The 16,068-nt window shown below is 38.8% G+C and overlaps 4 protein-coding genes across 4 annotated transcripts; 2 read left to right on the top strand and 2 right to left on the bottom strand.

Annotated features, from left to right (window-relative positions):
- The first annotated feature begins 229 nt into the window (after positions 1–229).
- LOC141655064 (uncharacterized) lies at positions 230–5,568 on the top strand. Its single transcript, XM_074462163.1, has 4 exons — positions 230–375; positions 557–650; positions 2,099–3,880; positions 3,991–5,568. Exons 1-4 carry the CDS (start codon positions 230–232, stop codon positions 5,566–5,568), a joined length of 3,600 nt encoding a protein of 1,199 aa, XP_074318264.1.
- Positions 5,569–5,919: 351 nt separating this feature from the next.
- On the bottom strand, positions 5,920–7,554 carry LOC141655995 (uncharacterized). The gene is made up of 3 exons (XM_074462967.1): positions 7,292–7,554; positions 7,129–7,196; positions 5,920–6,297 (listed from the first exon to the last, which is right to left on the bottom strand). Exons 1-3 carry the CDS (start codon positions 7,548–7,550, stop codon positions 6,190–6,192), a joined length of 435 nt encoding a protein of 144 aa, XP_074319068.1. The 5' UTR covers positions 7,551–7,554; the 3' UTR covers positions 5,920–6,189.
- Positions 7,555–8,312: 758 nt separating this feature from the next.
- LOC141655994 (protein FATTY ACID EXPORT 6-like) lies at positions 8,313–12,060 on the bottom strand. The gene is made up of 3 exons (XM_074462966.1): positions 11,159–12,060; positions 9,477–9,564; positions 8,313–8,654 (listed from the first exon to the last, which is right to left on the bottom strand). The coding sequence occupies exons 1-3, from the start codon at positions 11,355–11,357 to the stop codon at positions 8,582–8,584; spliced, it is 360 nt and encodes a 119-aa protein (XP_074319067.1). The 5' UTR covers positions 11,358–12,060; the 3' UTR covers positions 8,313–8,581.
- A 2,600-nt stretch (positions 12,061–14,660) lies between these two features.
- LOC141655063 (F-box/kelch-repeat protein At1g57790-like) lies at positions 14,661–15,245 on the top strand. Its single transcript, XM_074462162.1, has one exon. The coding sequence runs from the start codon at positions 14,661–14,663 to the stop codon at positions 15,243–15,245; it is 585 nt and encodes a 194-aa protein (XP_074318263.1).
- Positions 15,246–16,068: the final 823 nt, after the last annotated feature.

The following is a 16,068-nucleotide window of genomic DNA, read 5'->3' as shown; positions in this document are numbered from 1 at the left end:
TCTGATGGATTCATGGGGTTGGCGGATGCTTATCATTTATCAGATTTACAACAGACTCATGGGGAGGAAATAAGGATGGCAAGGAAACGGAAGTGCAGTACTGATGTTGTTGAGTACATTGTACTGAAAGCAGCGAAAGAGTCATTTGGAAAATGCAAAGGAGTATTTGAGGCGACTTGCCAAGAGAAGCTGTGATGGGGATGGTATTCTGGCTGGTAGGGAGGTAGGTATGAACTATGGTTTTAGAGTGAGTGTACCGGAGGTGGTTATGATTGATTCAAGTGACTCTTCTTCTTATTCTGTTAATGGAGGCCCTGGAGTTCTTACTGCTACTGCTGATTCTGGGTTTTTTTTGATGCTGATGGCGTTGTGGAGGTTGGGCCTACACAACCTCCTCCGTCACCATGATGGGCCTTGTGTGGAATTGTAGGGGTCTAAATAACACGCTCGCCCCTACAATTCCGAAGATAAGAGAGTTATTAGATAGTAAGTATTATGATTTCCTTTTTCTTATCGAGACCAAATGTAATGCAAATAAAGTATTCCCTATGTTTAGATCATTAGGTTTTGTGAAGCATTTTGGGGTTGATGCCGTTGGTGCCTCCGGTGGTCTATGGGTGGGGTGGAAAAGGGAAGCAAAGATGACTCTTGTAAGGGCATGTAATAACTTTATTGTGCTTTTGGTCAAGAAATATGATGGTCTCTTTTGGTATCTTGTGTAGGGAAATATCCGTAAAATTCCCTTATAATTAAGGATTATAACGCAAATTTAACATGTGAATATGGTCATAAACGAAAATACAATAGAAACGATAAAGGTATAAGAATCAACCTCGGGTCCTTGTGAATGCGGCCTAAGAACAGAAATCAAAGTAGATTTCCTCCTAATCGTTGCACCCAAGACCGTCTGAGACTATGCCCCTTGTGCTAGAAAGTATTCTCTAATTGCCTTGCAATATTGAGAGAATTGTTGTGAGTTTTTGCTAGATGTGAGATCTAGGTTTCAGAGGAAATTTTTCCAAAACCCTAGTTTATGTTTCAAATGAATCAGTTAGGGCAAAAGGAGAGAGGCTCTCTCCTTTTGTCTTGTTCGGCCAAACCGAGAGCCCAGGGGAGGGAGTGGGCTTTCACTTCCTCCTTATTTTAACTCGTAGTCCAACTCGAAATTACTAAAATGTATATGACGGGTTTTCAATTATAAATCGTCATTGGTTATCGGTTATTAACGTATCAACTGGTAACATGACTCAGTTAATATATTAATATACACGTCCGACAAAGACAATATTGTATAATTAAATAAATTCAATATACATTAATTAAATATAAATCGTTTATATTCAATTTACGAATTAATTGCTTAATTCATATTAGCCATTATTATTTAATCCGTATTAAATAATTATCTCAACATCGCGTTTGACTAATTACTAGTCAATAACTCCGACTAACTGTTTAGTCAACTTAGGCATCAACATGACTGTATTTTCATACCGTCACATCTCTCAAACGTATCCTATAGGTGTGACTTTTAGGGACCAGTTGATCACCGCCATCTGTATGACAATAACGTCAAACTTATCTAGCAAGCCAACCGTTATTGATAAACGTGGACCAACTGATTATAATACAAAAGTATACCCTTTGATCCTTTTAGAGATTTATAAGTCCTTGCACTAACTGTAGAGGACACCAGCCCCAACATCTTGTGCTCTTTTATGGTGCTCCGGAGTTAAATTTACGTTCTTCTGTTTTAAATGAATTGGATGCATGGATTGAGTCTTGTACGCACCCGTATCTTATTATTGGAGATTTTAATTAAGTGGATTGTTTTTTGGATAAATGGAGTTGTAGTCAAAATCCTATTAGGGGAGCAAATGAGTTTGTAAGTTGGAAAATTAGGAATGAATTAATTGATATACCGTTCAAGGGGCCGAGATACACATGGTGTAATAATCGAAAGGGTGCTCAAAGGATATATGAGAGGCTTGATAAGGCTTTAGGCTCTAAGGATTGACTTATTCATTTCCCAAACACGGGTATTAAACACTATCCCGTGCAATTATCGGATCATGCTCCCATTGAGCTTGATTTACAGCTTACTGAGAGTGGAGGAAAAAGACCGTATAAAATGGATGCTTGGGTGTTAGATCACGAGGAATGTTTGAATAGGATACGTGTTGCCTGGAACCAAGTGGTGGTTGGATCGCCGGCTTTTATAGTAGTCCGAAAGCTTGCTAGGGTACGAACTACGGCAAAGAAGTGGGCCTTGGATAAAAAGGGTGAGTGGAGGAAGGTATGGGATGATTTTGATAAAAAGTTGGAGGACGGCATGAACTTGGATGTTTCAGGTGGTGGGGAGGAGTTGTATATGCAAGCAAATGAGGAAGTTAAGGCTTTCGCTAAGGCAAATGCGATCTTTTGGAAACAACGTGCTAAGATGCGGTGGATCGTGGATGGTGATACATGTACAAAGTTCTTCTTCAACTGGGTCAAGGGGAGGAAAGGGAGGAATTATATACATGGTCTTAAAGGTGAGGATGGTGTGTGGATTTATGATCACAATCTTGTAAGTTCCGAATTCCAAAAGAACTTTAAGGCTTTGTACGAGGCTTGTGATGGTAATCCAGTGGGGGAGGAATGGCGACCAATGGCTTCATTTGAACGGATCCTTTCTCCGGTTAAAAGGTTTATCTCGAATGATGATACGGACCATCTTCTCAAGCCTTTTACAGCTAAAGAGGTGCGGGGCGCGGTTTTCCAGATGGGAGCGTATAAATCCCCAGGGCCGGATGGTATTCTGGCGTGTTTTTATCAGAAATGTTGGCCTTTGGTGAAGAAGGAGGTAACTAAGGCTGTGCTATCTATTTTGAATTCTGGGAGGGTCCTACGAGAACTGAATAGAACCTTTATCACCCTTATTCCTAAAACTGATAGCCCGGAAGGTGTCTCGGATTACAGGCCCATAAGCCTTTGTAATGTCCTCATGCGCATTGTGTCCAAATGTATCACTAATAGAGTGGCAAGGGTTATGGGATCTCTGGTGAGTGAATCACAAAATGCTTTCATTCCTGGCGGGTATATCAGTGATAATATTTTACTTGCTCATGAGACTATTCATCGTATACTGAGCCATAAAAAAGGAAAACATGGTCGGTGTGCTTTTAAGGCGGACATGAGTAAAGCTTATGATAGAATTAAATGGGATTTTTTGGAGGCAGTTCTCATGAGGTTTGGCTTTCCACCAAAATTAGTACTACTGATTATGAATTGTGTTACGACGGTTTCTTATGAGGTCCTTTTTAATGGTGCTCCGCTGCCTCGTTTTCAACCGCATTGTGGTTTGCGTCAAGGTGATCCTTTATCTCCGTACCTTTTCATTCTTTGTATGGAGGTACTTGGAGGGCAGATCGAGTATGCGAAAGAGGTGGGTCTTTTGAAAGGGATAACACTGTGTCGGCAGGAGGAACCGATCTCACATTTATTCTTTGCGGATGACTCTGTTTTTTTCTTTCAAGATAAGGGCCAAGCGGCGGCTAGTTTAAAAAGGATCTTGGATGAGTATTGTGATGCATCAGGGCAAAAGTTGAATTTGGATAAATATGGTATTCTCTTTAGTCCGAGTACAACATTAGTAAAGGTACAAGAGACTATGAGTTTTCTTCGGGTACGATCTTCAAAAGGTATTGGAAAATATTTGGGGATTCCTGCGGAATTTCAGGAATCTAAGAAGGGGATTTTTTATTCTCTCCTGGATTATGTCACTAAACGCATCTCTTCATGGAATGGAATATTCTTATCGGCAGCTGGTAGGCTTACCTTAATTTCTTCAGTCCTATCAAATCTTTCTAATTACTTTCTATCGGTTTTCAAAATTCCGGTAAGTGTGTCAGCAAAGCTAAATTCTCTGTTGGCACAATTTTGGTGGGTGAGTGTAAAGCTGGGAAAAAGCTTCATTGGTGCAGTAAGAATTTTCTAAGTCTTCCGAAGAGTTCGGGGGGTTTGGGTATTAGAAATGTTGGATGTCTCAATAAGGCACTGCTTGCTAAACATGGTTGGAGACTTGTCTCGAGGGATGATTCTTACTTTAGTAGGATTTTCCGTCGAAAGATTTTTGGAACGAATACTTTCGTGGATGGACTCCGTCCTAAAAATGGGTCGGGTTGTTCATGGGGGATTAAAAGTATTACGTATGGCCTAGAGCTGGTTCTAGATAACATTGGTTGGAAGCCAGGTTTGGAGTCTAGTCTTAACGCGTGGAATTCAAAGTGGGTCAATGCAAAGACGCCGGAACCGAAGGATCGTTTGCTTGATTCGGCCTTTCTTTTTCTAGGAAGCCTTCAAGTACGGGAGCTATGGAATCGAGACTTGACGTGGAATACTTCTCTAGTGCGTGCCTTTTTTAAGGAAAAGGATGCGGATTGGATAATAGCATCTCCCATATGTAAGTCTAGAAAGTATGATGAAGTCTTTTGGCCCCTAACTAGTGATGGAAATTATTCGGTGAAGAGTGGGTACGGCATTGCCTTCATGGAGTTTTTTGAACAACATGGCACTTTAAAAGATAAATCAAGGATCACCATGTCAGGGAGGGGTTTTTGTAAATCTCGCCTTTGGAGCTTACCTGGGCCGAATGCATGGAAGGTTTTGATCTGGAAGATCATTACTAACACCTTGCCTGTAGGGTTTGAGTTTTATAAACGATCGATTGAAGGGAGTCATACATGTCGGATGTGCATGGGGGATCAACAATACAGCGAGACAATCGAGCATATCTTTAGGGATTGTCCTTTAGCTTCCAGAGTTTGGGCAGGCACGGCCCTCGGGATTCGGGTCGAAGGCACTGCGATGATCCCGCTTGGTGATTGGGTCATAAACTGGATCCGGTTTTTAGGTAATTTGGAAGAGGGTGACAGTCGAACTTTAGTCTTCATGGCAACCTTATGGGGCCTCTGGACTACTCGCAATAATGCGGTCTTTAGAGGAGATCAGGTTATGCCGTGCGTACTTCTCCAATCAATCGCTAGCAATGTTGAGGTATATCTACAATCTAAACTGAATGAGAAGGAGTACAATGAGAAGATGCAAGGACGTGTGATACATTCGTTAAGAACTGATGATATACAGAATATTAAGGATGGTCACCCAGTTTATATGGTTGGTAGACGGGGTCATTGTAGAGGTATTCGGATAAAGGTTGATGCTGGATGGTTGAAGACCTTGGACGCGGCAATAGGGTGGGTGGCGTATGATAGTGATGGGATAATCATTGAGACCGGAAGTAGGAAGACTAAGGCCGAATCAGCTCTGCAAGCAGAGGCGTTAGGTATCTCTGAAGTTCTTCAATGGGCCGTCGGTAAGGGATTTCTTCACCTTGAGGTAGTGTCGGATTGTCTACCCTTAATTTGTCAGCTTGCAGGTTTTGCTGGAGTTCATCATGGCATCAAAGACATGCTACAGGACTTCAAGGATTTTTATGCGTCTTTTCATTGTCTAAGTTTTGCTTACATTACTAGAAATCTTAACGTTGTAGCACATGGTCTCGCCTCTCGGGCCATGCGATTGTAAAACTCTTTATTTACGGTTGCCCAAAAAAAAAAAAAAAAAAAAGACCTTATTTCATTAGTAGTTAACCTCCCTGAAAATTATCGCCTGCCAAATTGACAAATCCTGGTTTGCGGATGATGATGTTGTTGGATGTAATGTATAGGCTGCCGTAGTTATTTATGCTGTAGGAATGCTTGTCTAGATTGCGGATCCTGAGGAAGCTTGGTTAGATGGCCATGTAGCAGCAGTTAATGGAGATGAACTCGCTGTAAAGTGTAAAAATGGAAAGACAGTATGCTTGCGGTGTAGGGTGGTAAACTAAAAACATAGTCTATTTAAAAACCAAAAAGCTTCATATATGTACACAAATAGATAACAGAGCGAGTAGCGGAGTACCAATTATCCGTGCATAAAAAAAGTTAAATAAAACCATTGTAGAAGATACATCAGTCTCCTCTCATATTATGCACTTCATATGACAGTCTCCTAGATTGACAATGAAACCGGAACTGGGATCGAAACAAGACAATAGTAGAGTGCATTTGTTATCCAGGGCAAGCAATAATGAGAGATACCATGCATGTAAGTATGTAACTATGTAAGCCATTAAAGATGAACATCGCCGCAATCCTCCATGTTAAGTCATTCTTCAATAAAAGGTACGTAGAACATTCTGTAGGCCTCTATGACTTCAAGATACCACATCGCCTCTCTATCTGGAAACGCTGAAAGATCTACTAGCTTGTGAATCTGGACCCAATCAAATTACTTATCAGTTAGGAGTATAAACCAGCATAGAATATAACTCAAATGGCAGGCAATTCAACTCCCGTGTATTCTATCAGCATTTGATATTGCATTTGCCAACGATGTCTTAGCATAATAGTTAAGGATGATATATTGGCTACAGAAAAATCTCGAATTTAAATTCTCCTTCTCTTTTAATTGTACCAGCTTTTGCGTCTCATATTGTACCAAAAAGTACGAACATTGATATTGTAAACAAAGATTACTTTCCAAAATGAAGAGATTTTCGAGAAAGTAATGAGCCATACTCCGACTTTACCATCTATTCTAAGCATCACCAAACCTCTATTCAACAACGTTACTTGAGTAACTCAAAAACACTAAACACTGTGATCATATTCATCGGCTTATTCAGCCACCCTAAAAGAGAAATGAGTTGTTTCCGTGTCTAGCGTAAAGGTTAGTCATTCCTTGCAACCTAGAAAGAACGTTGCATTGATCTTCTAAAACGACTTATCTCACCATTTCAAAAGATGAAGGAAGGTGGAATTCATTGGCTATCAGTCTACATTATGTTCATATACTCCCTTTGTCTCCGTCATTTGTTTACCTTTTATATTTTCTTGGTCGAGTATTTTAATCAAAGGTAAACAAATGATTGGGATGGAAAGAGTACAATTTATTACATACACAAATGCTTCCTCTCGATGAAATTTGCCACTGTTCGGGGTGGTAGACAATAAACGAAATAACACAAGCAAAATTAATTCTCAGAGGAATTAAATCAAACATGTGGTGAGCATTGTCCAACTGAGGAAAAAAACCGTCACGTACCCGAATCAAGGGGAGTTCATGTTTATCAGAGCGATCGACATAAGTCCCAACCACCATCACATACATTCCTACACAATCAAACAAAATCAATCAATTACTTAAATCACATTCATAAAATTGCCGAATTGGAAACAAAATCAAAGTGCAGCAGAATACGGAGTACCATTTTGCCAGTTAGCTTGGGAGAATTGGTTATTAATGGAAACTAATTCAACGATACCGGTGCCATCATCAAGAAGAAACCGAGGAGGCGAATTTGTAGCGTTATTGATGTCGTTAGAGACGAGAAGGCCCTGTAACCAAGCGCGTTGGAAAAGGACACCGCCGTTGCCAAGGGTGAAAGACGATGCCGGTGAATGGTGGGGTATGGCTTCTTTTAGTTGCGCCACCGTCAGCTTCAACGCCGCTAATTTGAAATCCATTTTTTTAAAATTATTCTCTCTTGTTCCCTCCACCCCGTTTTATAGATGGCCGTTTGAAAGGGGGAGTATAATTTGCCTAATTTGAATTTTCGAGGTGGAATTGGCGCCATTTTCATTTTTCATCAAGTTAGACATGACAAAAGCAACCGATCCGAGACCCGAACTACATTATGTGAATATGATTCGAAATTCGAATTGACCCGACTCGAACATGACCCGAGCTTTCTAGACCTGTAACTGACTCGACCTGAAAATGACCTGATCCGAGACTTACAACCTCGAAAATTACCCGACAAAACATAACTCTAGTTGCACTGAAAAGACTTGAATTGATTTTTTTCTCTCTAATTCATTGACCCGAAAATGACTCGATCCGAAATAGCCCGACCCGCTTGCCCCGAAAATGACCCAGCCAATATATTGAAACAGACCTGAAACCCGAAATAACCAGACCCGATCCGAAAACAACGAGAGACTCGACCAGAACCCGACCCGATTAATCTGTTTGCCATGTCTAGATACCACCCAGTCCTACGCGTATAGAGACCTAGTAAACGGGTCGACCAGGTCGGGTTTCGGGTTTGAAATCATTTGAGTCAGGTCGGGCCGAGCCGGGTCATTTTAGGTTCATGTCATTTAAAAGTGCCTATTTTTCGCCGTGGTTACTGTTTTACCAAGTGTCCTGAGCTATTGTAATTAAGCCTTGCGCCGAGAAAATGAGGATGAGTCTTTTTCAGGTCAAAGTAAGCGGAGAATACATCTTTGCAAATGTATACAGTGGACAATTCAATTAAATTTACCACTGCATTTCTAATTTTCTATGAAAATTTATCCACAATGTTTTCTTGGTACCGTAATACAGTACAAGAAAGAGAGCTAATTTTTTTCCCCTAAAAAACCCGCCGTCCAGTGTAGTGTAGGACCGTAGGGGTGGTGACACTGGTGAGATGACAGTAAGTTTGTGATTTCAGTAATAGACAAGCATAACACGGCCGTCAGTAGATTTTCTGTGTGAAATGTCTTCGAATTCATCATTCAGTTTTGGCAGGGAAATGGTTGCCTCCGGTAGCTACCTTGTATACGTAAAAAGCCGTCATCAAAGCGCTGCCCAAAAACATGAAAGAGTGATCAATCAGAAGCTACTAGGAAATGTAAAACACTTTCTTTCGAATAATGGAATGCAAAACATTGATTACACTACAACTACTAGATGTAATCCTGTTGGCGATTTAGGATGTACGCAAGAAGCCAAGAACGCAAGAAGCAACCTAAATAACTAATTGCATCGTAGAAAATATTTTGGATGTTGCCCGAACAACTGATGCAATATGCTAAGCAGTGCTGTAATCCATGCATTTTTACCAAAAAAATTGAACTGTTCCTAGAAAACGGCAATTAGAAGAACAGAGGAAGTTGGTGGCTATTAAAGGACTCGTAAATAAAGCATTCGTAACAAAACGGTCTAAAGCTCAACAAGAACATTACTCCCAACACCTCAAGGCTCCACTGCAGGATAAACGGGTACTGATATACCGATATACACAGTTTACGCCTATTTTAACAGCACATGGAGGCTGTTTCAAGTAGCCCGAAATGAAAACTGCTACATATGTCAAAAATAAAAATTAAAGTAAAAATACAATTAAAGAAAATACGATTAATGACAACCCAAATCTGTTCTGTTTTTTTTTTTTTACTAATTTTGAGATATATATAAAATAATATAGTATACTTCACATTAAAATAAGTGCAAGCTGTGCAACCAATTTGTTAAGCCAACACAGACGACACCTTAAATATGCAATTTCAAATGAATCTATTTCTCATGACACTCTTCTGATAACTTGAGGCCATATTATTTACTGTAGTTACTTAAATGCGTGAGAATCATGCACAAGATCCTTCCGAACAGAGTAATAAAGGTACCTGATCCCAGCAACAATCCCAGCAGGCATGACCATTGAGGTTTCCATATACCGCTGTCCCATGATATATGTGAGCCCAGTTGCAGTCACTGCCAAGGAAGATGGAATAGCTCAGACTATAGATTTTACAAATGCGTGCGTGCAAGTTATGCAGGAAACTTATGATCGACAGGGAGATGTACGAGTTTATTTGCATGTAGTTAAGGTTATACGTAATTCTTTCAAAGATGATAATAGATAAGGATCACGAATTTACAACTTCTGAGAGAAGACTTCTGGTAAACAGCCAAAACAAGCATTAGCTACAATGATCTCTTGAAAAAATATCAGATTACGGATGTAGCTATACAGCTAAAAGGACTACGGATATAGCTATGCCGATTAAGGATATAGAGACTCTAATTCAAGGCATACAGCTAGAGATGTTTAAGAGACCACTGACAGGGCATCACGATATAGCTATACAGGTAAGCAGAAAACACGCAGACATGTATGAACTCTTTTCTCTTCCGCAACATGTTGGCATCACAATATCACCATACAGCTAAAGAAAGATTTTTGCAATTGACGACAAGTCACAAGAAACTCGGGAAAATGTCCAAAACAGTTAAGCTAGAGAAGTAGACAGTAGTCTAGTAGTGGGAAAACTCCAAAATTTCAAGAATTTGTATCTTTTGGGGGCGCAAGTGCTGAAGTGCAACCCGATCACAGCTTTAGTTTTACAGAAAAGTATCTGGAAATCATATCACCAGTGTCTTTCGTAAGCTAGCTTTAATTTATTGACAACTTAACTAGCTCTCAGAAATGAAACAAAACAATTACATGATCCTCCTAAACAATCCAACCTCCGCCACTGCCAGTCTGCCATTGTCAACATTTTCTCATGGCAAAAACACAGTACAATTGACCACACTTCATTGTATCAGGCAAAGACCAACATTTTAAGATCGGCGGATCATTTTCCACATCTCATCTCTAACCATAAGAACAATCAGGGATCTGCAGACTGCAGCAACCTAAAGTATATCATACATTCAAATTATTGTCGGAAATTGACCACATTTGTGTCAAGATGTTTTCTTGCGAATCTTTTGACATTTTAAGATACTAGTTAATTCCCCACATTTCATCTCTAACCATAAGCAGCATGGTTTTGCAGCAACTTAAAGCGATTCACACATTCCAATTACAGTTGGAAGTTATCTTACGAATCTTTCCACATACATTCCACTTCTAGTCGTAATAAGTAGGGACAAGAGTAAGATTGCGTACATTCCGACATTCCAAATTCCATCATTCACACAATCCATATAATTGCAATGTCATCATATAAATGATATGATCACACTCATTTAATAGGGACAAGATTGCGTACATTCGACCCGTTCCAAAAGTCTATCATTCACACAATCCATATTATTGCACCGGTATAGACAAGATTAAATACCAAACAGTAAGTTTACCTATGTTCATAAATTCACCACCATAAATAAACACACCTATTTTTACACAAATACATGACATACCCAAATACAGAAAAGATTAGATCTTTGCCCATCAAACAACGCAAACTATCCTATAAGATCGTCCTACAAACCCGTACAATGGTCCTACAGAATAATTTATAATCAATCAATATCATAAAAAGCTAAAATAATAATTTATAATCAATCAATGTCATACCCGTTTCAAGAATCAAAGCAAAGTATGAATTTTTCTTCTTTTTAAAAGATCCAAGACTTAGATACCCAGCTAAAATGAGCAACAAACCAGCACCTGAACCACCAATTAAAGAGACCAAACTACCCTTGTTACCATATCCAATTAAACCACCTACAATTAGAACAAATCCATACGGCATTGTGAAACAAAAATCATGCATTTTTAATTTTTATGAATTGGGTATTTGAGAATTATGAATATTTGATTAGATCAAATGTTTTTTTTTTGTTTAATTAAAGATGCATTTTTTTTTTCTTTTTGTGTGTTTGGGTACTGGCGTGTGGCTGCCTTGGGTTGGGTTGGGTGTGATTCGGGTTGGTGGTTGGTCAATTAAATAATAGGGTTGGAAATTTGTAATGAAAATATTTAGCGTTATGGTGCGGGGTAAGATCGAAAAATAAAAACTTTGTAGTTATTAAGAAGGACGTTTTTTAAGAGAGGATTTGCACTGCATTGGAAGTAGCCTGTGGCGGAACCATGATTTAACGTTAGGGAGGACGATAATTCTTACGGGGATTTACTACTAATATAAAAGGGTAAATAGAAAATACTGCTGAAATTTGACCTAAAAGTTTCAATATTTTCAATTTAGCGGAGACAATCGACCCTCCTAGGCCTGTTTCCCTATTTAGCGGAGACAATCGACTCTTAGTGACAATTTTATCGTCTTCGTATTCCAAAAGACAACCACCCAAATATTTGTGCATCAAAAATTATAGAGTAGTAACAAACACAGAACCGCCATTAGAAGTGGTGGTTCTCACTTTAAACATACTTTGACTATACGTACAATCATACGAAGGAAGCGATCCTACGTGAACACCATAAGTCCATAATACTAATATTTTATTTTAATTTATTTAGGGATAATAAAGTATCAAGAAAATAATAAATACAATCTCCGATTTCCTAATACGAGACAGTTTCGATTTATGGAATTCTTACCAAATCTAATGTACCTATATATACAACTCTGAGGAGACAAGTTTATGTGATTTTACAAAGTCTAGTTGTTTTAGAAACCATCAATGGAGGAAATTCATGCGGATTGGTTTAGCACGTTACCAAGATTTATAATGGAGGAAAATCAGGACGACAAATACGAGCTGCCACCGTTAGCAGAAGTACCATGGCTAATGGCGACCCACGAGAATCAGAAGTTTAATAAACTTGAGAAACAAACCTTCCGAACCAACGCTAATTCGTACATTAAGACAATCCCTGAATTAGACCAAAACATTATTCTTGTCGCGTCTCAAGGCTGGTTGATATTAAGAGACCGCGAAGATTGCAACATCTATTCTCTTTGGAACCCTGTTACCTCCCAATTTTTACGTCTACCTGAATTATCACCACCAGCCCCTGATGATATAAATTTCTCACTCTGTCTTTTGACGGAGTCCCTTGACCTTGATAATAATCCCGAGACATGTAAGCTTGTGTTGTTTTTCGAGGAGGGGCTAATGTTCTCATGCAGGCCTACGACGAGCCTTAATTGTTGTTGGGTCAAGCAAAGTTTTGAGCTTGATGGTACTAGCACAGTTGAAATAACCGAAGCTTGTGCATTTGAAGGAGTTATTTATGGCTACGCCTACGGTCGCATCAAAAATCCAGTTGGTATTAAAAGATATGTACATACATTTGTGCGTATCAATATTACCGAGGACAGTTCGAGTCCAATCACATTAGAGCCGATGGGTATAGATTTTCCGGACACGAAAATCAACTGCCACGACTATGGAAGCTGGAACCGTATGGTTGAATGTTGTGGTGTATTTTACTTTATACATATGATGTATCGGGATATTGATGACGATAAGACCTTGGATATCATTAAGGTCTTAGTTTGGAGACTAGATTTCTCCCAGATGGAGTGGATTAGAGTCGAGTCTTTGAGCAATCGTGCATTTTTATTAGACAGTTGTAGTTGCACCTGGTGTTGGGCAGACTCTAGATCATCGTCATCATCGTCAGGTGGTTTCATTGAAGAGAATCGTATATACATCGCTCTAGCGAACGATCAAAGAGTATATTCATACAATCTTGAAGATGATAGTTACACTTCTTTATTGCCTCATTCCACTTCCCTCCAGTATTTTTCCGGTCCTGATTGGTTTATGCCCTCGAATCCCCAAAGGTAAGACCTTTTCACTTCGCCTACTAATCTACTCCTTATGATTTAACTAAGATGAACCCAACAAAAATGACTCGCTGACTAAATTGAACTGAACTAAACCGTAAAAAAAAAACACCCAACAGTATTCTACTTAACAAGTTAACCACACATCTCAAATTACTAACTTAACCCTACACTAACCAATAAATGTTAGGGTTATTTCATAACAATAATCCATCCTATTGGTGGTCAGCAATAATCACTCCATCCTATCAATAATCTCAATTAAATCCAACCTAAACACCATATCTTCTAATAACGAACCAGTTGATATTTTATGATGTTTATGTGTATCAAATAAACCAAGTTCTCGATTCATAACTTGAAAATATTATACATAAACTTCACATATACCAGCTAGGTTGTCCAAAAACTATAAAATATTCCAACATAAACTTCAAAAAATATCAGCTGGTTCGTTATTAGAAGGTATGGTGCTTAGGTTGGATTTAATTGAGATTATTGATAGGATGGAGTGATTATTGCAGACCACCAATAGGATGGATTATTGTTATGAAATAATGTTAACTCTAATTTGCCACGTGTCGCGATATTATTGGTTGTGTATGATTTTTCCATACACCTTGTAGCCTTTTTGTTCACGTACTGCCTCATGTTGTTTATGTACTGAATCTAAATAAATCGAGGAAGTATTTAGTACTCCGTATTTACTTACCTTACGGTTATCAAATAATTATACATGGCGTTTTTGTTTACATTGAGCTTGGCAGATTCTTACCAGGATGCGACGGGAATAAACTGATGGATAAAGAAACAGAGAACATTCAGAAAATAAATCAAGAGTTTGAGTTTCAAGAAGAGGTGGAAGATACCCAGGAGTTGTCATCGGAAAAGCGCTCAACTTCCTCTCGACATCATACAATCAATTGCAAAGCGTATGCTTTTGTCCGATTACATGAATCTTCGTGTTACTTGTAAGAGTCTTCACCAGGCAAACCCTCTGCCGCAATGTCGAGCGAATGGTCAGTACCCTCTATTAATGATCTATAAGGATTTCAGCAAAACATATGAACTGTTGGATCCGTTTGAGAACGGTTCAAGCACTATTTCGGCATTGAAAGACTCTGCTGAGATTATCTCAAACTTTGACCATTTCAAGGATGGTTGGCTGCTGTTAAGCTCGGGCGAGTACCTGGAGTACTTGAATCCTTTCACGAAGGAAACGGGGAAGTACCCTCCTTGTAAAGTCACGTTTACGAGATTTGGATTTTCAACTTGTCCTACATCTTCCGATTGTTTTGTGTTGGAATGTTTGGGTACGAAAACATGGCAAAAATTGGTGGTTTGATCTTTGCAATCGGAGAGTGGGAGTATTATGATGCGGAAAACTCTGACACGGATATCCAATTTGTTCCTACTTTAAAAATCGGGCCCAAGTATCATAACAACGCGTTCTATTCTCTCGCGAGGGATGGTTGCCTCGGGGAATTAAAATTTGTAGAAGGAGAAATTAGTTGGAAAGTTTATAAACATCCATTTGATGAGGAAACATCATCGCTCAACTCGTCCTATTTAGTCGAGGTTGATGGGGAACTTGTTTCGGTTTTTATTGGTGGACACGGGAGTTGGGTTAAAGTGTTCAAATTCAACATTTCAGACAAATGTTGGATAAAATTAGATACCTTGGGAGAGCACACCTTGTTCGTTAGTCCAGCATCGTCTTTTTCAATTAAGACAGACAAAAGCGAGATGAGAAACAGAATATATTTGCCACGGCGAAAGGAGAATAAGATCGTCTTCTATTCACTCGATACAGGCAAGTATCACACTTCGACTAGTGCTAATTCTCTGGACGATTTCTATGGCACAAAGGCGCAATCGTTTTGTTGTTGGGTTAATATCAGTTTGTGATTGATTGTTTACAAATTTCCGTCCTTTCTAGTTGTGATCATTCCGAGATGAGCTTTATTTAGAACATTGTTTATGATTGCTAGTTGTTTATTGACTAATGTTTTTGAATAACGGTTTTTCTAACGTATAACCTAAGGGTACACATTACTAAACTGAATATGAAAAGATTCACTACATATTCTCATGATAAAAGCAAATCGCTTTGTGGTTATGTTAAGACCTCCATTCCAAGCTGTTAGATTATAGGAGTTAGTTAGTTAGTTAGTTAGGAGTTTGTTACAGTACAAGACAAAATAATAGTTTGTTATGTAGTGTAACAAACTACTAACTAGTAACTAACTCCTATGTTGTTAGATTATAGGAGTTAGTTAGTTAGGAGTTTGTTACACTACAAGACAAAATAGTAGTTTGTTATGTAGTTGGTTAGAAGTTGTTATTCCAACTATGAGTTGGTTTACTAAGAGTACTATAAATACTCTTATTATTGTACATGTATTCATAAGTCAAGTTAATCAAAATAATAAGATGAGTTTTACATTCAACATATTTTACACAAACAACTCGAAGGGCGTGCACACGTGTCAACCTTTGGCAAATCCAAAAAATGCTTCAATTGCGAGGTGGAATTAGCTTGGTAAACATATCAATGGGATATAATCAGTTGTCCCAAACCTTTTTCACGATAATTCGCTTCTCATTACATCGAAATGATACCTTACAATCTTACATCGATGTGTTTGATTCTCACATGATGTAATTATCTCCACCTACAAATCTACAATTACGATGACTCATCGTAGGCCTGCAAGAAAATACTAGGTCT

This window comes from Silene latifolia, chromosome 5 (genome assembly GCF_048544455.1).
Source record: "Silene latifolia isolate original U9 population chromosome 5, ASM4854445v1, whole genome shotgun sequence".
NCBI lineage: Eukaryota > Viridiplantae > Streptophyta > Magnoliopsida > Caryophyllales > Caryophyllaceae > Silene > Silene latifolia.
The sequence above is the reverse complement of the archived record's forward strand: the minus strand, read 5'-3'. Positions and strand labels throughout refer to the sequence as shown.